This window comes from Barbus barbus, assembly GCF_936440315.1.
Source record: "Barbus barbus genome assembly, chromosome: 29".
NCBI classification, from domain to species: Eukaryota; Metazoa; Chordata; class Actinopteri; order Cypriniformes; family Cyprinidae; genus Barbus; species Barbus barbus.
In genome coordinates, this window is record NC_136757.1 from 3,306,665 (window position 1) to 3,334,504 (window position 27,840).

A 27,840-nucleotide genomic window follows, 5' to 3' on the forward strand; every position below is an offset into this window, starting at 1 on the left:
CAGTTTTCAAGTAAAATCAACTAAGAGTGTGGGCATATGGTTACTGACCGTGCCATTAGCTTGTGTAGCTCCAGTTTGTGCTGCTGGTCTTCAGCTGCGATGGCATGCTGTGCTTGCTGTTGCATCCCCTGCACAAAGTGCTGCATATGCTGGAATGCATCGATCTGAGAGAGATGAAACAGAACAAATGCCAAAATATATCATGCAAGTAATCATTACTAACTTGTAGAAGATATTTTTACACACAGTCAAGTTAAGTCACCTTTATTTATACAGCGCTTTATACAATACAGATTGTGTCAAAGCATATAGTATTAACATATAGCATTAAACAGGAAAATAGTGTGTTGATAATCCAAGAGGACAATAGTAAACACTCAATTTTCCAGTTATCTTTAGACAGTATCTTTATTATCATACCTGCAAACTCACATATTGTCAAAAAGGTAACATATATGGCCTTTGTAGGGGGGTCTGGGGGGGCATTTCCCCATAGATTAAAATTTTGAGAATTTAACATGTAAATTAAGCATTCTTGGTGCACTCTGACAACAAAATAAAGGAAAAAGACAAATGCTTCAAGTAAAAAAAAGAAGCACATTTATACCACAAACTTTTTGGACAGTGCAACTCTCTTGTCATCAGTGTTCATACTTCTCTTTGTAAGCAGTGGAGTAATTTATTTTTGCAAATTTTAATGTTCACATTAGAGTACTACTATACTATACTATCAACAAACTCCATCTTTTCACTGCATCTGAAATGACATTAGATGTATTTACACAGACTGTTTGATGAAGCTGAGGTGCCATAAATGCATTTACAAATTAATGTTTTAAATATTTTTGAACATACAAGTTAAAAATTGTTGGGAAAAATGCAATACTTTTAAATATGAAAACAAACCACCAGTAGATGATGGTAAATAACTGTTTTAATGCGCGAGTCATTAATTCAAACGGCTGATTCATTCAGAAACGAGGCAAGTGACTACTGTATTTATAAATGGGTTACTGAATCATTGACTCACTCGATTCGTTCAAAAACGAGGATTCATTCAGTATCGAAACACCGCTGTGTTGCTCGGAGGCTTTGACTGAAACTTCATCAGTGAACTTTTTTGTGATACAAATTGTGAGTTTCGTGTCTGCTTCACTCACAATGAATAACTTCCACACCGACGACATGTTAGTGTGCCGTCAAAACGGACCGGCTCGGAGGATCAGCTCGTGAGATGAGATGTACTCGATTTGAAGCAGCAGAGCACAGACCGATCGGCATATGACGTTAAAGTACCGCGAGAGCGATTCGAAAGCATGCGGAGCCACTTCATACAGCGATCGGACTGCACAGTGCTGCTTCAAGTCGAACCTTTGGTCGAATACACTCCTGTTTATGAGCTTGCAATTTCTCTCTCTCTATCTGACCAACCCAGCCACCCACCCCCTCCCCCAAAAAACTTTTCGTATCTAGACAATTCACATGACATATTTTGATTCAAAACGGCGAATTTCGCCGAAAAGCGACTAGTTTGCAGGTATGATTATACAGACCATTTCCCTGGAACAATGGTGATGACTCCTGCCAGTTGCCAGTCATGAGCATTACTATAACACCCAATTTCCTAGAGACTCCATTAAACTGATATTTTCCTTCAGTAACACCAATTCAGTACCAACATTTAGAGGAGGTCATCCAACAGACAACTTAGTCGATTGTGTTTTGTGATTTCTATTAATGTGCCAATTTGCAATTCCATCTGTTTTAGTAATTTTGTGTTTTGTTTTCTTATCTCTTCACAGGAATTTCTGAGTGAGGCTGACAGGTCCATGCATGTATGTATGTAATTTTAACACAACGCTGTGCTGTGGATTGGGACTGGCTCTCTGGTTTGGTTTATGATTCTCAGTGCCTGGAATTTAGCCAGTACTTACGTAATCTCTCGCAGACATAACACTCCATTAACAAGCTGTATGGGACATTGATGTGATGTAATTATACTGTCCTTAAAGGGATAGTTCACCCAAAAATGAAAATTCTGTCATCATTAGCTGTTTCCATAAACCTATTTTACATACATTCTGGGATATTGCATAAAAAATGGCTGAATGGATATGCCAAGATACGCCTTAATTCTAAAAATGGCATTATCTAATAATCATGCAGAGTCATGAATCTACACATTACTTGTATTAAAAATAACAAAAAAACCCTTCCTATTATATTACCAGTTATTGTCCTGTATTGTCCTTGTGACACAAAATCCCTTTCTAACTGGGAAATCACTTTAGGATCCTTAAAAGTCTTGCTAAACTGCACCCTAACAAGTAAATGATGCAATTTCAAGCTTAAGTTAACAAGAGAGAGACACTGGCCATCTCTATTACTTACATTTGTAACATTTATGAGTTTAGTTTATTTATATGGGAGTTGGACATAAAATCTCAAAATATTGTACCATTTCCATTGGCCAATACTCTTAAGGAAAAGGTGACCGCTCTTCACAGTGCAGAGTAACAGAGGTAAGACTGAAAAGCTGGAAAGGTAAAGCCAAGCGACCTTTCCACTCGTCTGGTTACATCACAGACAAGTAGATATTTTACTGTTAAAAAAACAAGGATGTTTTTAAGTGAGGAGGAACTAATTCAAGTTTTTTAGGTTTTTTTGAAGGAGTCTGTCTTCCTGTCATGAAGTAGTGCTTTCATTGGTCTTATATGAAAGGCTACTAATGGCGCATGGAATGTTGTTGGCAGGGGAGGAATTTCCCAAAACCTATTATAGTCATGTAAAATTAAGCTGTTTGACAAACTAAATGGAAGCCACAAGTCTCACTTGATTTTGTCTTAACCGCTATCACATATCGCCTTATGTAACGGGAAAAAAGGATTTGACGTCTTGCATAATTTGAATAATATTAAGACAGCATTCCAAAAAGTGCTAAATCAAGCTGCTTCATCTCATTTGATGGACACTGTGTAAGTGTTACAATAAAAGGTCCTGGGGCCCTAGGGGTCACATGCTCTATGCGTCTACCTGTGCCATATGCGCCAACGGCCAGAGGCTCTGGTGGTCAGTACACACAATGCAAAGAGGGGCCTGCAATCCTAATTCTGACAAAATAAAACTCTTTGCAAGCAAATGAGTAATTGTAAACTATAAATATTATATTAAAAAAAAGCAAAACAGCGTTGTGACTCTAATGTGATTAGTCAATGCCATTTATGGCTCTGGTGATTTGCTCAAAATAACCTAGCTGTAGAACTCAGTGCCCATGAGCCATGACTGGAGCATGCAAGTCATATATTTCCAGGACCGTATGCACCAGATAAGCAACTGCTATTAAGATGAATGGGAACGCTAATGGATGGCTTCTTTCAGATACTGCAGACCCCTAACGTTTTCTTTGCACATGTAAGCAGAAAGAATCTGTACTTGACTGTACATTTTTCCCAGGGGCACTGCGAAAGGAAACACTTGTTTTCAAGAGCATTTAAAGTGTGAGTGTTTACCTTGCGAGTGCTCTTCCACATGTACTTCATATAAGCGTAGGTGACATGAGGGTGGGCGGTGGGCAGGGGATGGTCAAGCTGTTTGGAAGGATCCACTCCCAGCAGGAGAACGAGGGTCTTATGGGCCAACGCCTGGGGAATACACAAAGAATCTGTTAGGATCATAGTTTAACAGGATTGCAAGAATTAGCAGCTAGTAATAACTAGTAGCTTCCAGTGGTTCCAATATATGTGTGTGTGTGTGTGTATATATATATATATATATATATATATATATATATATATATATATATATATATATATATACACATATAACATAAATTACATTTAGTCATTCAGCAGACACTTTTATACAATGCAACTTACAAATGAGAAAAATATAAATTTCTATATAAATTTTATATATATATATATATATATATATATATATATATATATATATACATACACATATACACATACATATACACACAACTGCTGCTTCGGTCTCTTTTCTCTTGACAACAATTGTGTTTATTTAGAAGCGCAGAACGTCTTTACGACCACATCAAACGGGAGACATTTCAGACGCGCTCTCCACTTGTCAAACGAGTACGGAAAACGGTACGGGTGAGGATGAGCTCCAGCAAAGTCAGATGAGATGTTGACAGACTGTGTGTTAAAATAATTTTTTCTCTCTTGTCTGCCGTTACACTGTGCTTGTAACATGTGCTCTTCAATTGCACGCACAAATGCGCTGGCGAGCTGTATATCATTTCATATTAAAGCGCAATTATATATAAAAGGTTGTACGATGAAAATACGATGCATGTCAGATCTGCGTCACGTTTAGCAGCGGCATCTCAAAGAAATAGCAGCCCAAAATTTTGTAGCTTTAAAAATTCATGTTTTTAATTTAGAATTTAATGTTTGATAACGTTATTAAATTTCTGTATATTTCCTACTTGTTGGAGGGCACAGGTAGCTAAATATGACATTTGTAATAGGTTTACAAATTTTTGTAAAAAATGTTTTACAATAATATTTTGTAATAGTTGTCCTCAGTGTGGAAAGATGGATCTCAAAATCATACAGTCATTGTTGGAAAGGGTTCAAATACACAACAATGCTGGAAACCCAAAGAATTTGTGGCACCTGAAGGATTTTTCTGAAGAATAGCAGGCAGTTTAACTGTTCAGGACAAACAAGGGACTCATGAACAACTATCACTAAACAAAAAAAATCACAACTGTGGATCCACAGGTAACAGCACAGTATATGTAAACATCTTTTATGTGAAATATCTTATTCAGGTCAGTACTAAATAAGCAATAACATGCAAGAATGTCTGACTGTGTGCTTTCACATAGTTGAAAATAAACAGCCATTTTCCTAACATTAGGATCCTTTGGAAGGTAATGCTATTTTTGGTCAAATGATCCCAGTCTATCCATAACACAGCAGTGCTTGGGGCGAAGAGGTGATGATGGAGAAGCAGGAGTTGATATGTGTAGGTAGTTTTACACTCATATTCATTTCTATTACATAAGAGGAGGACATACAAGTTTTGTTAACTTGGTTTCAGCAGATTTTTTGAGCTCTGGAATTTACACTGCTTTTATAGTACAATGACCTCTTATATGTCAAACGAGCACGGGATTTTGATTTCTCAGTTCATGCCCCCTTATTGTGTTCATTTTATATACTCTATTCAGCTCCATATTGTGCCTGACAAGGCCCCTTAGCAAATCTAAACAACTGTAAACCAAGGCTTCTAGGGGCTTATTGCTTTATTTTTTCCTTGTTTACGGATGTTTCTAAACATTGTGCCGTATTCTGGAAGATATTTAAAACTTCAAGAGTTTTTCCTTTTATGAAATCATGTAGTCTCAGTCAATCATATTTTATGTGTTACATAACGAGTTCAGAGTTAAGCTTGCAATTGAAGGTAACAGTGTTGCTCTTACTAGTCTTCCACTTTTTCCACAGAGGCTAGCGTACTTCAACCACGTCCTCATGTCCTCGTGTGGACTAATGACCAAGGAGCGCACCATCAAGATCCTCTGCCAGTCCTCCACAATACGCTGACAGCCCTGAAGAAAAACAGTCACAGTTTCAGCATTTACTTCTGTAAACTATGCTCAGTTCTGGGTGGTAACTGATTACATATAATGCAGATTTTATGTAATCAGACTGTAATAATTAAATACTTGTAATCACATATCACTCTCATATCAGTTATTTTATGGATTACATGATTACATATACACACAATGGCTCTAATTCTTCTTTTTTCTATTCTAAAAATCAGTAACAGACTACACTTTGCAAGTAATCTCCCCAGCACTGACTATACTGAAGCTCTGGTTGGATACATCAGACTCTATGAAGTTTTCTGACATAAATGACAAGAAACTGAGCAGCTGACAGCTCTAAAGAATGGTGTGTACGCCATTCATTTGAGAAAATGTGTCAACAGAAAGATGAAGACTTACTTAGGCGTCTATAGCTATTACCATTGTATAGCCAGACTACTGACTTTTAGCAAAATTATGAGCTAATGTTAAGATTATAAAGTGGGCAGTCCTTGGCCAGAATAAGCTGCTTTTACACATAACGGATGAATAAACTTGAAAGTGGATAAAAAAATGAAAAGCAGATGAAAAGTTGACTGTACATTAACCCCCTCTAATAAAACAAATCACAATATTCTGAGTCTGTAAATGTCCTGGACTGAAGATGGCCAATTAAGTGATGACTAACATTTCCTTGTCAACAATAGATCAGTTCTGCACTCTCACACCTTCCTTTATGAACGGAAAAGTCTGCAGGTTGGCAGCATTAGTTCTCACAGTTAAATGTTTGTTTTTCCCCAGTGGCACTAGCTGAGCATATAAAAGAAACGCAAGCCGAAACACTACGTCAAGGCACCCTGCTGAGCTGATGTCAAGCCAACCACAAAATGTTTTCACAAATAACGTCAGCCAGGTCAGGACAGGATTATTGATGAAGGAACACAACAGCAACAGATGGAAGTTATTGGTTTGGATCGGTCTGATGAAACCTTTCTTTGTGAAACTTTAAATTAATGTATCACTACTGACTCACTGTTTATATGACAACATGTAGTGATGCAATTAAAAATGTACGTGCAACATTATTTTGTAATAAATCATATTTTAACTTATATATACACATTTAGAACCCTGAATACTCCTTTAACTCGGCAAGTACCTGCAGCCTCTCCCACCATGTTTCCCTTATGATTTCCCTCCTCTCAGGAACCAGCTTATACTGGATCACCTCCTCTAACTCAGACAGCATCTGACAAGACACCATGGCCTATGAGAGAGGGAAAGATACAGAGAATGAAAAAGACTGTATCTTAACTTATATTAACAAAAGCCAACCAAGGTAAGAAAAAAAAAAAGATTAGATCCATTAAGTTTCATTATCTCGCCCAATGTGAGAGGACGTGTGTGTATGCGTTTCTAGCCTGAATAAGGTGCTAGTAATAATGTAACACAGAGACATGGGTTTGGATTTATTATGTAACAGTCTTTCCTGAAATGGCCTCGTCTTTACCTCACATGCTGAACAGCAATTGCACAATGAACAATAAAAATAAAAGTTACTTGTGTCAAATGATTATTATCTTCTATATTGAGACTGAGGTATATGCTCTTACCCCATATGCTCTACTGTAACTCTCTCCAGCCATGGCGGTGAGCTCAGCATCCAGCAGATCTCTGGCTTTGTCAATGCACTGAAATCACATGAACACACGTTATACCATAGTGTTGCTGAATTTTTCCGCAGGATGCACCCATTGTAGTGACAGGAGGATGACCGGTTACATTCACACGTTAATTTACACAGAACGAAACAAACAAATTTAAACGTGTAAATTCAGCAAGATTAACTAAATATAAAGTGTCTGCGTGCCTGCCATTGTGTATTTAACTTGAACCATGCTTAAGAAATGGCAGTGGGTGACTGATTCACTCCTTGATTTGTTAAATAAAAGCATTTTTGCACATTATTTTCCATGTGTTTACTGCAATGCTAGAGGCGAAAAAAAGAATACTTGCACAGCTCCTGCAGGTATATTGCATGCAATGAATCTGCTTGCCTTGACGACAACATGCACTTGGTGCAAGTAAAATCACTTGAATTAGGGATGGGTGATATAGCCTCAAAATGATATCATGATATTTCAAGAATATTTGCAATTACATATTTATGACGATATACAAAAAATTATGTAACAACGTTTTATTGGTGATTGCAGCTGGTAGGCAGCAGCACTTATTAGGGCAAACACAAAGAAGGGCATTTTCCATCCTTTTCCAATGAGCTACTGTCATTGATGACAGACTTCCTAATTCGAGGTGTAACTCTATTGTCATAAGGTGGCAGAAGCAGCATTATAGTGCAATAGTAGTGACCAGTGTTAGCAAGTTACTTTAAAAAAGTAATTATAGTTACTAGTTACTTCTCACAAATAGTAACTGAGTTAAATCATTATAAAAGTAACCAATTACCAGGGACAGGAACAATTGCGTTACTTTAAAAAAAGTGTTTAAATTCCACCGCAAGCGGACGCAAAATCAGCTTTACAGAAACTCGCTGATCTGATCACAGACACAGAACAACAACACCCAGACTCTGTTTTAATCATTCTCGGGGACTTCTCTCTCGCGAACTGCCAAAATACAGACAGCACATCACATGTCCCACCAGAGAGAGTAATATACTGGATCACTGTTACACAACAGTAAAGGACGCATATCACTCTGTCCCACGAGCAGCTTTAGGACTCTTTGATCACTTTTTGATTCATCTTATTCCGACCTACAGGCAGAAACTTAAATCTGCAAAACCTGTATTAAGAACTGTTAAAAGTTGGACTAACGAAACAGAGCGGGATTTACAAGCCTGTTTCTCTCTCACTGATTGGACTGTTTTTGAAGCTGCTGCAAACGATCTGGACGAGCTCACAGAGACTGTAACATCTTATTTCAGTTTCTGTAAGGATATGTGCATTCCTACCAGGACTCATTTAACCTACAAAAATGACAAACCATGGTTCACTGCCAAACTCAGACAGCTCCGTCAGGCCAAAGAAGATGCTTACAGAAAGGGGAATAAAGTCTTGTACAAACAGGCCAAATACACACTGGAAAAGGAGATCAGAGTGGCAAAGAAGAATTATTCTGACAAGCTAAGGAACAAATTCTCTTCCAGTGATTCTGCTTCAGTGTGGAAAGTTATGAAAGATATCACCAGTTACAAGTCACCATCCCCCAGCACTCTGGAGAATCAACAACTGGCAGACGATCTGAATGAGTTCTACTGCAGGTTTGACAAAACACCCCACACCCGCCCTGAACACCTCTCCACACAACCATTCACACCTCCAGCAACCCCCCTCTCCCCCACACCTACAATTCAGATCAGCGAAGATGACGTACGCCAGGTCTTCAGAAAGAACATAAGAAGGAAAACACCAGGCCCAGATGGTGTGTCACCAGCCTGCCTCAAAATCTGTGCTGACCAGCTGGCCCCCATCTTCACACAGATCTTCAACAAGTCCCCTCATGCTTCAAACGCTCCACCATCATCCCCGTCCCAAAGAAACCCAAAATTACTGGATTTAAGCCGAGCTCACACTACAGGAATTAAAATCCTAACCGATTATGAAAGCTGGCTGCAGCACACACATAATGAGAATCTTCGCAGATTTTCTATCCTCAAATCTTAAACATGCACACATTACAAGATTTGAATATCGTGGCGCATCACACACCACAAGATATTATTAAGATTATCATGCCAGACGGAGCACCTCACGTGATCTCACGCAGCAGCTCGTCAGCAATGTTTACATATGTTAGCTAGCGTTCTAGCAGCTTTCCGGTACATTCAAAAATGAAGCGTTTTCACCCCAGCGCTTCTCTTTCTCCTACAGTTGTGATACGTTTGACACATTATACAGACAGTGTTACTACAAAATTTCAAGAAGCCGTTTCCTCTGTCTCCACTATCCAACGGACCTGTGCAACAGCTGTTTTGCGGTAGAGCTTTGGCTATAGAGAATGAGAATGTGACGTAACGCCGCGTTGAGTTCTGGGAAACTGCTTTGTTTATCCGCCATATTTGCAGGATATCGCTGCCTTTCCGCTATTGAGTTTAGGGCAGTATTTGATTTTTTTTTTTTTTGTCGTGATTGTGAAAAATGTCACCATTGTATGTCATTCATGCTGCATCGAGAATTGCAATAGTAACTCAGATCATCGTTCTGAGAGAAAACTGGTTAAAACAGTATGTTTTTTTCACCTTTTTCTATGTAAAAATACCAAAAGAAGCAGGTCGCGGAGAAGACGCCGAATAGTAAATCTGTTAGTTACTGATTAAACCTACTGCCTCTCACTCAATAAAAGAATCACATTTCTGTGTGTTTTTTGAAAGATTTGATTTTGTTGGTTTAATTATTAACGTTACCTTCTTTGCTAGTATGACTCTCACTAGGCTTGTAAATTACTTTCTAAAATGCTTAAAGTGGTACGTAAAGCATACTATGTGCAGATACGCAGCTCAAAATATGAACGCAACGCATTTATTTACTTTAAGCATTTTCCTCTCATAAGAACGCGCTTAATGCACAGAGACAGTGATAATAAAATACCACATTCTGTACACTCCTTACTAATACGTGCAGAAAAACAGATGAGCCCAAAATATGAACATTAAATATCTTCTTAATCCATAAGCGCTTTCTACTTTGTTTAAACATGTCGCGTTAATATTCTGGCTCACCTGCATGTCTTTTAGCATCACAGTCTTAGTACAATAAACCAGCATTTTAAAATGCTATAAAACTGTTCACAAGCTCCTAGGGATTAGATGTTACTTGTCATTTGTTGACATAAATATAAAAATACAGCGAGTTTGTGACTCCGGAATTTGACCCACAAACTCTTTTTCTCTTCCGTGGCCATGGAAAAAATTATATTTATAATGACAACAATTATACTTTCTCATTTAAAAGTTTCCAACAAAGAAATAGATTGACTTCTGTCAGCTTGTTGAACACACTTTTATTAGAATAATTTTATATGATGGCTGAAACAGTAGCGAGCATCCAGCGGGTGACACTGTTTTCACGGAAATCAGATCAACACATCAAATAATTCTACAAAACCTGAGAGAAAAAAAAATTCTAATTATCATGCACTGCGATAAATTAGCTGCTCTTCTCTGCAAACGATACAATGAAGAATGAATAATTGCTAAAGGCACAAACAAAACAAAAGATGAGCAGTTATCCATATAAAGAATGAGAAGTAACCATGGAAACGGACAGCCTATCCTGCTAATATGGTGCCGCCTTCCCGTAATGCAACGCGGAGTGGAAAGAATGTGACATAACTCCTCATTCTCTATTGTGAAAGTACATGACGTAATCAGCCGTCATCATCCCGATTTAAATCTTAAATATCAAACATGTTTGATATGATCAGGGCGGCCCCGATTTGTGTGCGAGCAGATCGGGAGGTGCAAGGTTCGATCTGTGAACGCCTCACATTACCAGATAATCCGCGCCGAACATCGGGGCCGATCAAGGTACCCGATTCTCGGGAGGGGGAAATCGGGGCTAAATCGGGCTAAACATCCTGTAGTGTGAGCCAGGCTTTAATGACTACAGACCTGTGGCCCCCTGCAGTTTGCCTAGAGAGCAAACAGGTATGTGGATGATGCAGTCAACATGGGACTGCACTTCATCCTGCAGCATCTGGACAGACCAGGGACTTATGTGAGGATCCTGTTCGTAGACTTCAGCTCCGCTTTTAACACCATCATCCCGGACACCCTTCAGAATAAACTGACACAGCTCTCCGTCCCACCTCCATCTGTCAGTGGATCACCAGCTTCCTGACAGACAGGCAGCAGCTAGTGAGGCTGGGAAAATTCACATCCAACACCTGCACCATCAGCACTGGAGCTCCTCAGGGCTGCGTACTCTCCCCACTGCTCTTCTCCCTCTACACGAATGACTGCACATCTAAAGACCCCTCTGTCAAGCTCCTGAAGTTTGCAGATGACACCACACTGATCGGCCTCATTCAGGACGGTGACTAGTCTGGAGCTTAACACACTCAAAACTGTGGAGATGATCGTGGACTTCAGAAGAAACCCCCCTGTTCTCCCCCCACTCACCATCATGAACAGCACTGTGACTGCAGTGGAGTCATTCAGATTCCTGGGCACCACAATTTCTCAGGACCTGAAGTGGGACAATCACATTGAGTCCATTGTGAAAAAGGCCCAACAGAGGTTGTACTTTCTTCGCCAGCTGATGAAGTTCAACCTGCCACAGGACTTACTGAAACAGTTCTACTCTGCCATCATTGAATCCATCCTCTGCACTTCAATAACTGTCTGGTTCAGCTCAGCTACCAAATCTGACCTCAGAAGACTACGGAGGGTAGTCCGGACTGCTGAGCGAATCATTGGTACAACCCTCCCCACTCTCCAAGAACTGTACTTATCCAGAGTGAGCAAAAGGGCTGGTAAAATCACTCTGGACCCCTCACATCCAGCACGCTTCCTCTTTGAACTGTTACCGTCTGGTCGACGCTACAGAGCTCTGAGAACCAGAACGGCCAGTCTTTCTGTTGCACTGTGGAGCTTCTGTTACTATAACAAATTCCTTGTATGTGTAAACATACTTGGAAAATAAAACTCATTCTGATTCTGATATTAAATACTAAATGACTGAACTGGACACTACATGGAATAAATTATTATTTTTAAACATTGTACACTATTACAAAACAACAATTTAAAAATTATTTAACACTGAACATTTTTTAACATTCTAGCAGACATTATACAAACAAAGCACAATTTAACTTAAAATTAATAAGTTAGTAAAAATTAATATGTTATGACCATTTTTGAGACCCCCTTCATGCAAATAAATGCAGCCTTGCTGAGCAGAAGGGAATTCTTTTAAAACATTAGAAAATATTACACATCCCAATTTGAACACTATGTGTGAACGTTATAATAAATGTATTAATAGAGCTGTTGTAATTATTCCATTATTATTGTCTTTTTAATTTTATTTAACAGAACAACAGTAAAATTACAATACTAACATTTATGAATGTTAATGGAGCTTTTATTTTGATGGAAACCCGCAGGAAGTCCTTTTTGTTGGTTGAGAGCAGCAGATTTAGAATTTACTCTCATTACTAATTTGGGAAGATGCACGTATCACATTGTCACATGCCTTGTAAAAATTCATAAAAGTGTTACTGAGCAGCTGACGAGTAACAGTTTCAGCACAGATTTCCCTGGACTTTGAACCCTGGCTAACGAGACAGCGTCGCGAGCTCATGCAGCGTTGTTTGAACACATGCAATTCATGCGTGTATTAGAAAACGTAACGTTCTGCAGTGTATTTAATTGTTTAAGGCCATTTTGTGGTCATTTCTCTGTCGGTGCTTGTAATGACTTTTGCGTCTTTCTCTGACAGTTTTAAATGCTTCCACACTGCCGTCATATTTTCTGCATTAGTGCGCGTCTCTATTTGATCGTGTCACGCCATTGTACGGTACAATTTATTAGTTTTTTTTGCTTATTTTTGGCCAAATAATTTCGGCTGCCAAACAATCAGTGCATCCCTAGTAAATACGTCATTGCGTCGTTATATCATTGATATCGCGATATGACACTTTTTTTATCATGTAAAAATTTATACCGGTATTATCGTGGACGGTATGATATGGCACAACCCTAACTTGAATTATGATACATGGAATGTGAATTTGTAAGTTTATTACAGAAATGCTCAAATTTGTTTAAAAATGTGACTCACCAAATTGTCCAAATGGCTACTTTCCTTTCCAGCTTTAAACTGGAGTGATGCTGTGACTGTTGTTTACCTGAAATAACCTTAGCCACAATGTCCTAGCGAGTAATGGAACAGGTGGGATGGACAGGATAATAATGGCGAACACAGAGAGTACATGGGTGTCTGTGATGTTCTCCATGTGTATGAGCTCATCTCACGCTCTCTCTCTCACACACACACGCACACACACACACACACACAGTCACGCTTGTTTTGGAAAAAGGAACTGCATCACCGCAGGGACCGTATGTCAGCCAAGTTATTTGATGTGCAGACTGAGGGTAGCCTTTGACCAATATTACATAAAGCCTGTGAGACAATGCACCAAAGCAACTGCTGCACTCATCATCTTTGACTGAACAATTTTTCCTTAAACATCTCCCTCCTGGTTGTTTCTTCCATGTAAAGGGAGTTTTTACATTTTTAGAGGATGACAAGTGAGGTTAGAGGCAGTTTATGTACTGTTCATTTAATAACTCTCATTAGTTGTTTATTATGTAGTACCTGTTGAGCCAATGAGAAGAGATCCTGATGTAGAGCAAGCACTGCCCTGTAAAAGGCTCCATCATGGGTGTCTCGTGGGATCATGCAGGTATACTCTTCCATACTGTCCCAGTGGCCTGACACATGCACAAAGATGCAAATGATATTATATACATACACGTATTATATCTTCAACAAAATAATAAATTAAATATCTGTTTGCAATATCTGAGACTACATTAAGTGCAACATTAAATAGCAGCAATGTGGAATGGACTGTAAACAGAATATCTGTAAATGCTAATTTATATTTAATGCTAAATGCTAATTTATACTTTCTAAACTGATACTGATTGACTGACGAATACCAACTGAATATGAACTCCTCATTGTTTGGTCTCAGATCAAAAGTCACAATAGAATCTTATTGCTTATGAAAATGTACGGTCTTAAAAGTACTAGTTTATCACCAGGGCTTATATGTAAAAAAAAAAAAAATTAAAAAAAAAAAAAAAAAAAAAAAAATCTAATCAAATTCATCTTGGGAGGGGTTGTGTTGGGTCTCTTTTCTGTTCATTTGATGTATTTCGTATGAATTCACTTCCCTAAAATACGGGTTGTGAAATGCATGCTTTTGTTGTTACAGGTCTGTTGGCTGGTTTTAGAGACGTTTCGGTAATTTTTCAGCTTAGGCTGATTTAAGCAGGTTTTCTTAGCAGGGTAAGGAGAGACAGATACTCCTACAGAAGGTTTTTGAATTTAAATATTTAATGAATTAACATCGCGAAACAAGTAAAAACTGATTTGTTTTTTGCTTTATGTAACATCTAGCTTAATGTTGCAATGTGAAGTGAAGTGAAGTGACATTCAGCCGAGTATGGTGACCCATACTCGGAATTCGTGCTCTGCATTTAACCCATCCAACGTGCACACACACACACACACAGCAGTGAACACACACGCACCGTGAACACACACCCGGAGCAGTGGGCAGCCATTTTATGCTGCAGCGCCCGGGGAGCAGTTGGGGGTTCGGTGCCTTGCTCAAGGGCACCTCAGTCGTGGTATTGAGGGTGGAGAGAGCGCTGGACATTCACTCCCCCCACCTACAATTCCTGCCGGCCCGAGACTCGAACCCACAACCTTTGGATCACGAGTCCAACTCTCTAACCATTAGGCCACGACTTCCCCACATGTATATTGTTGCTGTATACAGTAAGTGCTGTTTACATATATGCATCAAAACTTGCAACACTTTTTGTCAGACATGTGCTTGGCTGCTGTTGCCGACTGACATCAAGCATGTGTTGTGTGTTTGCACAACAAATCGCAAGTTTCCATTTTTGCTCAAAATTCATGACAGTTAACTTTACCCAAAAGGCGAGTAGTTTGAATCCCTGTCCAATAGAAGAGGAATGTTAATTATGTATCACTGTGTTGATGTGATTACAGTGTTTTGTCTTTTCAGTAATAAGTGAGAATAAAACTAAGGAAAATTGCATATTGGCGTTGTCAGGAAGACTTTAGTTACAGATATGGGTTAACAGAATTCCAGAATTCTTGAACTTTAACCTAATGTTGGAATAATCAAAAAGAATATTTTTTTTCCGTCTCGAAAAATGCTCTTTTTTTTTCCGCCTTACCCAATCCCCATGCTGCAGCCGCTGCCATGCGGGCCATCTTGGCTTGAGTCTCCTCACTGACCAAAGTCCACTCCTCACAGCACTGCTGGTGCAGCTGACCCCTGATGGAGGAAAAAAACTAAGAGAATGAGAGAGAGAATGGGAGTAAAGTCTGATCCACACTGAAGCATATTTTGGCAAAGAACTTTGCAGATCATGCTCATTGCCAATACTCTTCTAATATGCACACTTAACACAGAACTGCTTTAAATTGCTATTCTATTACATCAATTTAACAACAATAAAAAAGGCAAAAACAAACATACAGTAATTTCCATTTTATTGCATGAAATAAGTATTTGATACAATAGAAAAATAGAACTTAATATTTGGTACAGAAACCTGTTTACAATTACAGAGGTCAGACGTTTCCTGTAGTTCTTGACCAGGTTTGCACACACTGCAGCAGGGATTTTGGCCCACTCCAGATCTTTCAGGTTTTGGGGCTGTTGCTGGGCAACACGGAGCTTCAGCTCCCTCCATAGATTTTCTATTGGATTCAGGTCTGCAGGAGGCTAGGCCACTCCAGGACCTTGAAATGCTTCTTACGGAGCCACTCCTTAGTTGTGCTGTGTGTTTGGGGTCATTGTCATGCTGGAAAACCCAGCCACGACCCATCTTCAATGCTCTTACTGAGGGAAGGAGGTTGTTGCACAAAATCTTGCGATACATGGCCCCATCCATCCTCCCCTCAATACGGTGCAGTCGTCCTGTCCCCTTTGCAGAAAAGCACCCCCAAAGCATGATGTTTCCACCTCCATGCTTCACGGTTGGGATGGTGTTCTTGAGATTGTCCTCATCCTCCTTCTTCCTCCAAACACGGCGAGTTGAGTTTATACCAAAAAGTTCTATTTTGGTCTCATCTGACCACATGACCTTCTCCCATGCCTCCTCTGGATCATCCAGATGGTCTCTGGCAAACTTCAGATGGGTCTGGACATGTGCTGGCTTGAGCAGGGGGACCTTGCGTGCGCTGCAGGATTTTAATCCATGATGGTGTAGTGTGCTACTAATGGTAACCATTGAGACTGTGATCCCAGCTCTCTTCAGGTCACTGACCAGGTCCTCCTGTGTAGATCTAGGTTGATCCCTCACCTTTCTCAGGATCATTGATACTCCACGAGGCGAGATCTTGCATGGAGCCCCAGTCCAATGGAGATTGACAGTCATCTTGAATTTCTTCCATTTTCTAATAATTGCACCAACTGTTGTTGCCTTCTCACCAAGCTGTTTGGCTATTGTCCTGTAGCCAATTGTCCCTAGTGTCCTTAGACAGCCCTGGTCTCTTTGGCACACACACAGCAGTGAACACACACACACCGTGAACACGCACCCGGAGCAGTGGGCAGCCATTTATGCTGGATTTATGCTTTACCCCCAAAGTTGGGGGTTCGGTGCCTTGCTCAAGGGCACCTCAGTCGTGGTATTGAGGGTGGAGAGAGCGCTGGACATTCAGTCCCCCCACCTACAATCCCTGCCGGCCCGAGACTCGAACCCGCAACCTTTGGATTACGAGTCCGACTCTCTAACCATTAGGCCACGACTTCCCCTAATGAGTGGAGGATAGGAGGGCTTCTTAAAGACAAACTAGCAGGTCTGTGAGAGCCAGAATTCTTGCTGGTTGGTAGGTGATCAAATACTTATTTAATGCAATAAAATGGTAGTTAATTATTTAAAAATCATACAATGTGATTTTACAGATTTTTTTTTATATTCTGTCTCTCACAGTTGAGGTGTACCTACGATGAAAATTACAGATCTCTCCATTCTTTGTAAGTGGGAAAACTTGAAAAATCGGCAGTGTATCAAATACTTCTTTGCCCCACTGTAACTTTGCTAATTTATTAAAATGAAAACCTGAAACAATTACATTGCATAAGCATTCAGACCCTTAACTGAGTGCTTACATGAAGCAACTTTGGTGGGGATTACAGCCTCAAGTCTTTTTGGGTATTGTATAAATCCAATTAGTAAGGCATGAGGACACATTATATCAGACAAAAAAAATTGGTTTCATCGAGACCAATAAATTCCCCAAAAACGTCACAAATTAAGAATACAAATTCAATAAACTTTATTCAACAAATAATTTAGCTAGACTTGAATAACGTCTCGGTTATGTACGTAACCCTCGTTCCCTGATGGAGGGAACGGAGACGTTATGTCGTGACGACATTAGGGGATTTACTTGAGAGCCCCGACTGCCTCTGATAAGAGAAAACGCCAATGAAATTTGGCTAGTGGATTTTGCATACCTGAGCCACTCCCCGTGCATACGGGTATAAAAGGGCGACAGGTGCATCCACTCATTAGGTTTTCCGCTGAGGAGCCGAGAACGTGTCCCTGGCAACCAGCGATGGTTCAAGATTGTGGCATGGGGACATAACGTCTCCGTTCCCTCCATCAGGGAACGAGGGTTACGTACGTAACCGAGACGTTCCCTATCTGTCGGTCACTACGAGTTATGTCGTGACGACATTAGGGGTCTATGGAAAGCGCCACAATCTGAACCCCGTCACGACCTTGTGGCATGCAGATGTTGACAAGCTAGCGCGTGACAGACAAATGCGATGCGAAGGTCGCAACCTTCCCGTCGCCCCAGCGCAAATTCGCTAACCTTGGCGCCCGCAGGGACCACTGAGTACATTGCTGCTGGAGATAGCCAAGCCGCTGTTCCTTTCCCCAGAAATCGGAAGGGATTTCGACCTTCTATGAAAGACTGCTTCAAGTCTTTCCTGTTTGTTGTTACAGCCCAGCAGTAACGACGGGGAAGCGAGCCTTCCGGAGAAGGGCGCTACGGAGGCCACACCCTGCCCGAAGGGAGGTAACGTGTGGAGACACTGGTATGGACTGGCCCAAGCCTGGAGCAGTGCTACATACGCCTGGACCCTGGGGCAGATCCTACCTTGGAGAAGGGAGGAAGGCTGCCAGCAGGGTCTGACAGAGCTCTGTCAAAGGGAAGACACGGGTTTACCGTGAGGGAAACCGTACCGTGGATGAATACACGTGTGGGATCACCCGAAGGGAATCAGGCCACATGGGCACCTAGCCGAGTACAGGGGCTGACTGGAGACCCGGGCAAGCTAACACCGTTACTGGGCCTGGCGTCAGACTGCTCCGCCCAGCCTGACTGCCGGGGGTGCTGGAGGAACTCCGCCAGGGTTCGCCGTCCGGGGAACTAACTGGAGGAGAGAATAGGCACTCGTATCCCCGGGTAAGGGGGAATGGCGCAGCAAGCGTGACACCGGCCAACTCTTCCCGCCACTTACCTGTTACTCAACACACGGGAAGAGACTGGCTCAACGCGGAGACTGTAAAATCTTGCGAAGGTGTTCGGTGTCGCCCAGCCCGCAGCTCTACAGATGTCTGCCAAAGAGGCGCCGTGCGCCAGCGCATAGGAGGAGGCAACACTCCGCGTGGAGTGAGCCCTCACCCCGAGGGGGCACGGCTCGCCTTGGGATTGGTACGCCAAGGCGATGGCATCCACTATCCAGTGGGCCAACCTCTGCTTGGAGACAGCCTTCCCTTTCTGCTGACCTCCGTGGCAGACAAAGAGCTGCTCAGAGCTTCTGAAGCTCCGGGTGCGGTCCACGTATATGCGCAGCGCTCTTACGGGACACAGCAACGCCAAGGCTGGGTCTGCCTCCTCCGAGGGCAGTGCTTGCTGGTCCACCACCTGATCGCGGAAGGACGTGGTGGGAACCTTAGGCACGTATCCAGGCCGGGGTCTCAGGACAACGTGAGAGTAGGCCGGCCCTAACACAAGGCACTCTTCGCTTATCGAAAATGCTTGGAGGTCCCCGACCCTCTTGATGGAAGTGAGCGCGGTCAGGAGCGCTGTCTTAGCCGACAGGAATTTCAGCTCGACTGAGTCCAGCGGCTCAAAGGGACCCCTCTGAAGTCTAGCCAGGACAATAGAGAGATCCCAGGAGGGCATCAGGGGTGGCCTAGGAGGATTTAACCTTCTGGCACCCCTCAGGAACCTCACGATGAGATTGTGCTTCCCCAGGGACCGGCCGTCCACTGCATCGTGATGGGCCGCAATAGGAGCCACGTACACTTTCAAGGTGGAGGGCGACAGCCTGCGCTCCAACCTCTCTTGCAGGAAAGAAAGCACCACTCCAATCGTGCATCTTCGGGGGTCCTCCCGATGAGAAGAACACCAGTCCACGAACAGACTCCACTTCAGCCTGCTCAAGTCTGCTGCGTCCCATCCAGGAGCCGCACATGGAGGTTCCACAGATCTGGACGCGGGTGCCGTATGGTGCCGAGCCCCTGAGAAAGAAGGTCCTTCCTCAGAGGGATGCGCCAGGGAGGGGCTGTCGCGAGGAGGGTGAGTTCCGGAAACCAGGTCCGGGTGGGCCAGTATGGCGCAACCAACAAGACCTGCTCCTCGTCCTCCCTGACCTTGCACAGTGTCTGTGCGATCAGGCTCACTGGGGGAAACGCATACTTGCGCAGAGCCTGAGGCCAGCTGTGTGCCAGTGCGTCCGTGCCGAGGGGGGCCTCGGCCAGGGAGAAATACAGCTGGCAGTGGGAGGACTTGCGGGAAGCAAACAGGTCTACCTGAGCTTCCCCGAATCGACTCCAAATCAGCCGGATCGTCTCGGGATGGAGTCGCCATTCTCCGGGGAACGTGAGCTGTCGTGAGAGCGCGTCGGCTGCACGATTGAGCTCCCCCGGAATGTGGACGGCGCGCAGCGATTTGAGCTGTGACTGACTCCAGAGGAGGAGATGGCGGGCAAGCTGTGACATGCGGCGTGATCGTAGACCTCCCTGCCGGTTGATGTACGAAACAGCCGCAGTGTTGTCCATGCGGACCAACACGTGCTGGCCTAGGAGCAGTGGCCGGAACTGCTTTAAGGCCAGATGCACTGCCAACAGCTCTAGGCAGTTGATGTGCCAAAGCAGTCGAGGCCCCATCCAGAGCCCCGAGGCTGCCTGCCCGTTGCATGTAGCGCCCCAGCCCATGCTGGAGGCATCTGTTGTGACAACAACATGCCGGGACACTTGTCCTAAGGGCACCCCGGCCCGTAGGAAGGCAAGGTCCGACCAGGGGTTGAAAGAGCGGCGACACGATTGCGTGATGGTGACACGACGTGTCCCGCGGCGCCATGCCCATCTCGGGACCCGTGAGTGTAACCAGTGCTGAAGTGGTCTCATATGAAGCAACCCGAGCGGCGTGACTGCGGCTACGGATGCCATATGCCCCAGGAGCTGCTGAAACTGTTTCAGCGGAACCACTGTCCTGCCTCTGAAGGAACTCAGGCAGTTCAGCACTGATTGGGCACACTCGTCCGAGAGACGTGCCGTCATACTCACGGAGTCTAACTCCACACCGAGAAAAGAGATTCTCTGCACAGGGGAGAGCTTGCTCCTTTCCCAGTTGACCCGAAGCCCCAACTGGCTGAGGTGCCGGAGCACCAGGTCCCTGTGACCACCCAACTGTTCTCGCGATCGGGCCAGGATGAGCCAATCATCGAGATAGTTGAGGATCCTGACGCCCACTTCCCGCAAGGGCGCCCTCCGCCACCTTCGTGAAGGCACGGGGAGACAGGGAGAGCCCGAAGGGGAGGACCCTGTACTGCCATGCCCGCCCCTCGAACGCAAACCGTAGGAACGGCCTGTGTCGAGGGCGAATCGAGACATGAAAGTAAGCGTCCTTCAGGTCGATCGCTGCAAACCAATTCACGGACTGAACGCATCTGCGTCAACATCTTGAACGGGAGCTTGTGTAGGGCCCGATTCAAGACTCGCAGGTCCAGGATTGGCCGGAGGCCACCGCCTTTCTTGGGCACGATGAAGTAGGGGCTGTAAAACCCCTGCCTCATCTCGGCTGGAGGGACCGGCTCAATTGCACCCTTTGCCAGAAGGACAGCAATCTCCTCGCGCAGGACAGGTGCATCTCGGACTGCCACTGAAGTCTCGAGGATGCCGCTGAACCTGGGCGGCCGCCTGGCGAACTGAATCGCATAGCCGAGTCGAACTGTGCGAATGAGCCAGCGAGACGGGTTGGGTAGCGCAAGCCACGCCCCCAGATACCGTGCAAGCGGCACCAAAGGCCCAATCGACGTGCCCGCAGTGGTGCAGCGAGGGGGAGTAAGGTTGGATGGAACAGAAGGCAGTGCGTTCTGACTCATCCCCACAAAACTCCCTAAGTCCCCGGGGGGACTGGCTAGAGGTGCGCGGGGAGGCATCGCGTCCCCAGACCGCACTCTCTTGGCCACTGGCAATATGGGTCTCGGGTGAGAGTGAGGCGCAGGGGGCGCCGCACTCCTGCGAGAGGCTCGACGCACCGGCCTAGGTGACGACTCAGCACGGGGCGGAGCAGCTCTGGAGGACGCAGGAGGGTGCCCACGGCGACCAGCAGACTGGGGCCTGGCCCTTGGGCCAGCGGTGGCAGCTGGAGCATCCCGCCGTTTAGGGAGGATGTGCTGAATTGCCTCCGTCTGCTTTTGTACTGCCGAGAATTGCTGGGCAAAACCCTCGACAGTGTCGCCAAATAGCCCCGTCTGGGAGATGGAGGCGTCGAGAAAGCGTACTTTGTCAACGTCCTTCATCTCGGCCAGATTGAGCCAGAGATGGCGCTCTTGGACCACTAACGTGGACATCGCCTTCCCGAGGGACCGCGCCGTGACTTTCGTCGCCCGGAGAGCGAAGTCAGTCGCCGTGCGCAGCTCCTGCATCAACCCCGGGTCGGGACTACCCTCGTGCATTTGTTTCAGTGCCTTGGCCTGGTGAACTTGCAGGATGGCCATGGCATGCAGGGCAGAGGCGGCCTGGCCCGCAGCGCTGTAAGCCTTGGCGGCAAGTGCGGCCGTCAGCTTACAGGCTTTGAAAGGGAAACGCGGACGATTCCTCCAGGTGGCGGCGTTTTGCGGGCACAGGTGCACCGCAACCGCTCTCTCCACCTGGGGAGTATCCACGTACCCCCTGGCCGCCCCGCCATCGAGGGTAGTGAGGACGGAGGAGGGAGACGAGCGGCTTCTGGCCGAGAAAGGGGCCGTCCACGACTTCGTCAGCTCCTCATGCACCTCCGGGAAGAAAGGCACCGGGGCAAAGTGCGGCCGCTGGTCGCGTTTTGCGCCGATGAACCAATCATCCAGCCGCGAAGGCTCGGGACTGGGCGGTCTGTTGACCTCCAGCCCGATACTCACGGCTGCCCGGGCAAGCATGGCCGTCAGCTCTGGGTCCGGATCGGCAGTGGCGACAACACCCGAGGGGGGCAGCCCCGCCGATCGTTCATCCTCAGAGGACGAAAGCCCATCCCCCGATGCCGCGATCGACATCTGATCCTCGGGCGGCGCACCGAATGAAATGCTGGCGGCCCCGTGAGGCGAACCAGCGAAATCACTCGGGAACCGGACGGAACAAGCGCTGCGGGAGGAGTAAGAGGTCCGCGGGGACGTGCCCGGCGGAGAAGCTCTTACTGTCACCCTCAGATCTCCCAGAGCGCCAGCCGGCGGTCCTCTGCTCGAGCCAGAGAGACCGGGACGGGTGGCGGCAGAGGGTGCCAATCCTTTCAGAAAGGAAAGGCGAGACCGCAGCGTTGCCATGTTCATACGCCCACAACAGGCGCATGACTCATCCACAAACGCATCTTCAGCGTGCTGGATGCCCAGACACTGAAGACAGCGCTCGTGACCGTCATCCGAGGACAGGAAGCGACCGCAACCAAGAGAACACGGACGGAACGGCATCTTTAAAAAGACGCGAACCGCCCAGTGTTTTAGAAATTTGCTCTTTCAGGTGAAGTGCCCAGGGGAATCGCTGCTGCAGGGACACCGCTGTCTGCACCGTAACGCCACCCAGGAACAAACTTCGAGGCAGACGGCTTTGTGGAGATCTGATCTGTTTTGAAGATTTCTCATCCACTCGGCTCCGAAGCAAAAATCTGATGAGTGGATGCACCTGTCGCCCTTTTATACCCGTATGCACGGGGAGTGGCTCAGGTATGCAAAATCCACTAGCCAAATTTCATTGGCGTTTTCTCTTATCAGAGGCAGTCGGGGCTCTCAAGTAAATCCCCTAATGTCGTCACGACATAACTCGTAGTGACCGACAGATAGGGAACTTAAGTCAGAAAACTCAAATTGAGTCAATGTAAAGAAAAACCTAAGAAGAACTGAACAGAATAAGACTGACCTACTAACTGAGACAGGTATTTAAGACAAATGGTAGGTCCACTTACACAATACAAGGGAAAACACACACAATTAATATTTTCTCATAGAGGAAGAGAATAAAATGGGAAATACCTCAGTACACTCTGCTACTTAGTAAATGATTATGTAGAGAATTGTATGCATTATGAATGAATGCATGTTAAGTAACCATCATTAATGTGTGGCCACATGTTTAGCCATCGCAGATATGATGCAACATTTTTATATATATGTTACAACATTGTTGTTGCTTAAGGTCCTGCTGGAGGGTGAACCTTTGGCCCAGTCTGAGGTCCTGAGCACTTTGGACCAGATTTTCATTTAGGATATCACTATATTATGATGTACTCTGCTTTCATTCAACCCTGACCCCTGGCCATAGCCTCTAAAAATATGACCATAGCATGATGCTACCACCACCCTGCTTCACCAGTGAGATGGCACTGGGAATATGAGTGGCCTCTGGGTTCCTCCAGATATGACACTTGGAATTGAGGTTAATCAGACCAAAATCAGACCCTTGTTTTTCAAAGTCTGCAAGTGCTTTTTTTCCAAATTCCAAGCAGGTCTTTATGTGTCTTCAGTGAAGAAAGGCTACTGTGTGGCCACTCTGCCATAAAGCCCAGATCAGTGACGGTTGTCCTTCAGTTACATTTCTCTCAAAAGAAACTTCACTGAAGCTCAACCAGAATGACTTTCAGATTTTTGGTCACCTCTCTTTCTCTTTTTTTGCTCTGACGTGCTTTTTCAGCTGTAAGACCTGTATTGACAGGTGTGCCAAATCATGTCTAATTAATCGAATTTGTCACACCTGTATATTAAAGAGATACAACATGAAAATGATTAAATATACAAATAATCAGCATTATTGTGTACATTAGGTAAAAAGGGTGTGGAAAAATAACAGGATCAACACCTGCACAGCACACAACAACATGTCGTCAGCATTTTTATTATTTTTTTTCATTTAGCTGACGCTTTTATCCAAAGTGACTTACAATTGCTATATATGTCAGAAGTCGCACACCTCTGGAGCAACTAGGGGTTAAGTGTCTTGCTCAGGGACACATTGGTGTCTCACAGTGGATTCGAACCCGGGTCTCTCACACCAAAGGCACGTGTCTTATCCACTGCTCCATCACCACCCCACGTTGGACATTTGTTCTTGAATTATTGTTTCTGGCAGAGCACAAGCACTCTTACAGTTCATAAAGACCAAACGTGCTGTACAAATGTGCAAGGTCAGCTTCTGTCTGTGTCCATACCAAAAAAGCCCCTTGCCACAGCTCTGGCTGTGATAAACTGCAAAAAGCCATGACATCATATCGCATCTTGGAATGGTGCACCTTTAAAACAAATGGACCCTTTGAGGCTAACAGTGCTTACACAGACACAAGCAAACCATGCGTGCCATTGCTGGGGATTGTGAAAAAAGGGGCCCCACGATTAGCCCTGTGAGACGCTACTCATATGGGTTTCAGGAGATGGCGTGGGGGATCTGGAACAAATGAAGTGCTTTCCCAGCTGCCTGGAAAGAACATTACTTATGGGGCCTTGCAAAATACAAGGTTCCAGGCTACAGACAGGCCTAAAACACAAAGACGTACATTAAGAGCGAGACAGGAAAAAGGGCCTTTACACGGACCTTAACACGGAAACAGTCTATCACACACTGGAATGGAATGTCACATGGAAATTCGACCCCCAAAAAAAACACATAACATAGCGTCACATGATATACATGTTTAGAGGTGGGCCGGTCTTCAGTGTAGATACATATGGGTAATTACGCTGGAGCAATGCACGCACAAACTTTAAACCTAACATGCAAAAGCTTCATTTACAGTACAGAGTGTCCTATAATGCTGAATTACAATAAAACAGCAGCAATATGTCGGGCCATATAATAAACCCCAAATCAGAAAATGTTGGGATGTTTTGTAAAGTGCAATAAAATTGAAAATCTGTGATTTGTTCATTCTCTTTAACCTTTACTTGACAAAAGTGCAAAGAAAAGATTTCAAATGTTTTCACTGACCAAATTAATTGTATTTTGTAAGTATAAACACATTTTGATTTTGATGGCTGCAACACACTCCAAAAAAAGTTGCGATACAAGACTTGATACAAGACTTCAGCTGCTTAACAGTACGTGGCTTGACGTCATCTTGATGACAGTATGTGTCTCTGTACAATCATAATATATGCCTTGAATGTCAATGGTACCTTCGCACACATGCCAGTCACCCGTGACGTTTGCACTGATGCACCCTCATAATCTTTTTTCTTTATGTGATTTATTTAAATTAAATTAATTAATTAAATCAATAAATTAGAATACTATAGTATGTTACACATAAAATTATATCAACATCAACGAAAGCCATGCTTACATTGCAAAGGTGGTACATAGACAAATTGTTTATTACTGCTCAAAGGGAGCATAAATGTATTTAAACAACAGCTGCATAATGTCATGAGATTAATGTAATTTTAAACAGCCTATATAAAGTATATAAATTATAAAATTTAAAAAAAAATTATTACAGTGTGCAGTACTGCCATTGTCACATTTTTGTCCCGAGCCCTTGTTAATTTCTGACCATGTATGAGACTTACATTGAGATACATTTGTGCAGAAATCACAAAGCATAGTTAAAATATAAGAGTTTTCAACACTAGATGTCGCGTGGGAGCACCTCATCTGAGAATAAAACAAATGTATGCTTTGGCCACACTCATTTATCTCCGAAACACAACCAAAAATACTTTTAACGAAGCCTGAGAGATTTCTGTCTTCCTAATGAAAGTTGTCTATTCTACCAAAAATTTGACACTTCAAAACGTTCCTAAAACAAATCATATGAACTGAGCTGTTCAATCCATCTCTGAAGAGACACAATCATAAAAAGATATGATGAATATAAGCAATTTCTTTTTTTTTTTTTTTTTAACTGCACTGGTTCTTGAAAGTCAATGAAGCATGTTTAAGCTTCTGTTTACAATATTGGATGTTCTCTATGTATAGTATGTGCATTGTTTATATGTGAATCAAAAGACAATACATTTTTGTCATTTTATAACGTGATTGTGTCTCTTCAGGGATTAAACTGCTTGATTCATATGAACTTCTTTTGCAATGTCATAATGAACTATTTGAAGCATCAACTTTTTGGAAGAAAAGACTTTCAATGGACAGGCAGAAATTTATATAATATCTTCTTTTGTTCTAAACCCTTATCGAAAGTCTTCTGATTGATGACAGCCCTTTCTTCTACAAACAGCTACATTCTAAGGCAGCATGATAACTGGATCTTCATAAGAGAGAAATTTAGAATGCACTCTATAGGCAGCAAATATCTTTCCTCGTGTGAAACGCACAAGAAGCTCAGCTCACTACTGATTCCAACAGCTGTTAGTATGCTGCCAAGCCAAAAGCATTAGATTTTTATAGGCAGCAGAAAAGCACACACAAATATTGAGCAAAATAGTATTTTTTTTTAAATTAGACTGAACTATTTTCATTGATATCCCTATATTTCCTGTTTCCACTTTCACTGGTTTCGCTGACTGCAACAAATCTGCGAAGTCACCCCTCATGCCAATCACTCTCCCACACAAACTCTTCCTCGTGCTTCCCAGTAAATGACTATTACAAAAATCAGTAAGATTTTCCAGTAAGAAAAAACATGTCAAATGACAGCACTGTCAGATTCCATGAGGGCACAAAGGGATAGTGTGAGCACACAAACGCAACCAATCTCTGTTTTTACTCACTAGATTATATTCTCTCCTTGTTGTGTGACCCCGCACTGAGAGGAATATATTTCACAGGAGAAATGACTTTCCATTGTGTAATGTTTTGCAGTTCATTTTCCTTTGAATATTTCACAGCTTGTGGGAAGCATGCATTTTTCTATCAATAATAGGTTTCTTGATATTACTAAGAAGAATGACAATTAAAAAAAAAAATAATAATAATGCAAGGTTCTAAACCTTACATTTGGCAAAAATGTAAACCTGACTCAAAAATGAGACAATAACTAATAAATAGTAACCAAAAAAATCTAATAATTGACAACACCACAAACTGCCTGCTT

General features: G+C 43.5%; 1 protein-coding gene across 1 annotated transcript in view; it reads right to left on the reverse strand.

The window, feature by feature from the left end:
* LOC306849579 (serine/threonine-protein kinase mTOR) overlaps positions 1-27,840 on the reverse strand; it is a 148,033-nt gene that overhangs the window by 29,523 nt on the left and 90,670 nt on the right. The window contains exons 31-37 of the mRNA XM_079384722.1: positions 15,537-15,637; positions 13,915-14,030; positions 7,177-7,254; positions 6,723-6,830; positions 5,456-5,581; positions 3,510-3,641; positions 49-164 (exon numbers count right to left, since the gene is read on the reverse strand). Of these exons, the coding sequence (XP_079240848.1) occupies positions 49-164; positions 3,510-3,641; positions 5,456-5,581; positions 6,723-6,830; positions 7,177-7,254; positions 13,915-14,030; positions 15,537-15,637 (777 nt within the window). The remainder of the gene's footprint in view (positions 1-48; positions 165-3,509; positions 3,642-5,455; positions 5,582-6,722; positions 6,831-7,176; positions 7,255-13,914; positions 14,031-15,536; positions 15,638-27,840) is intronic.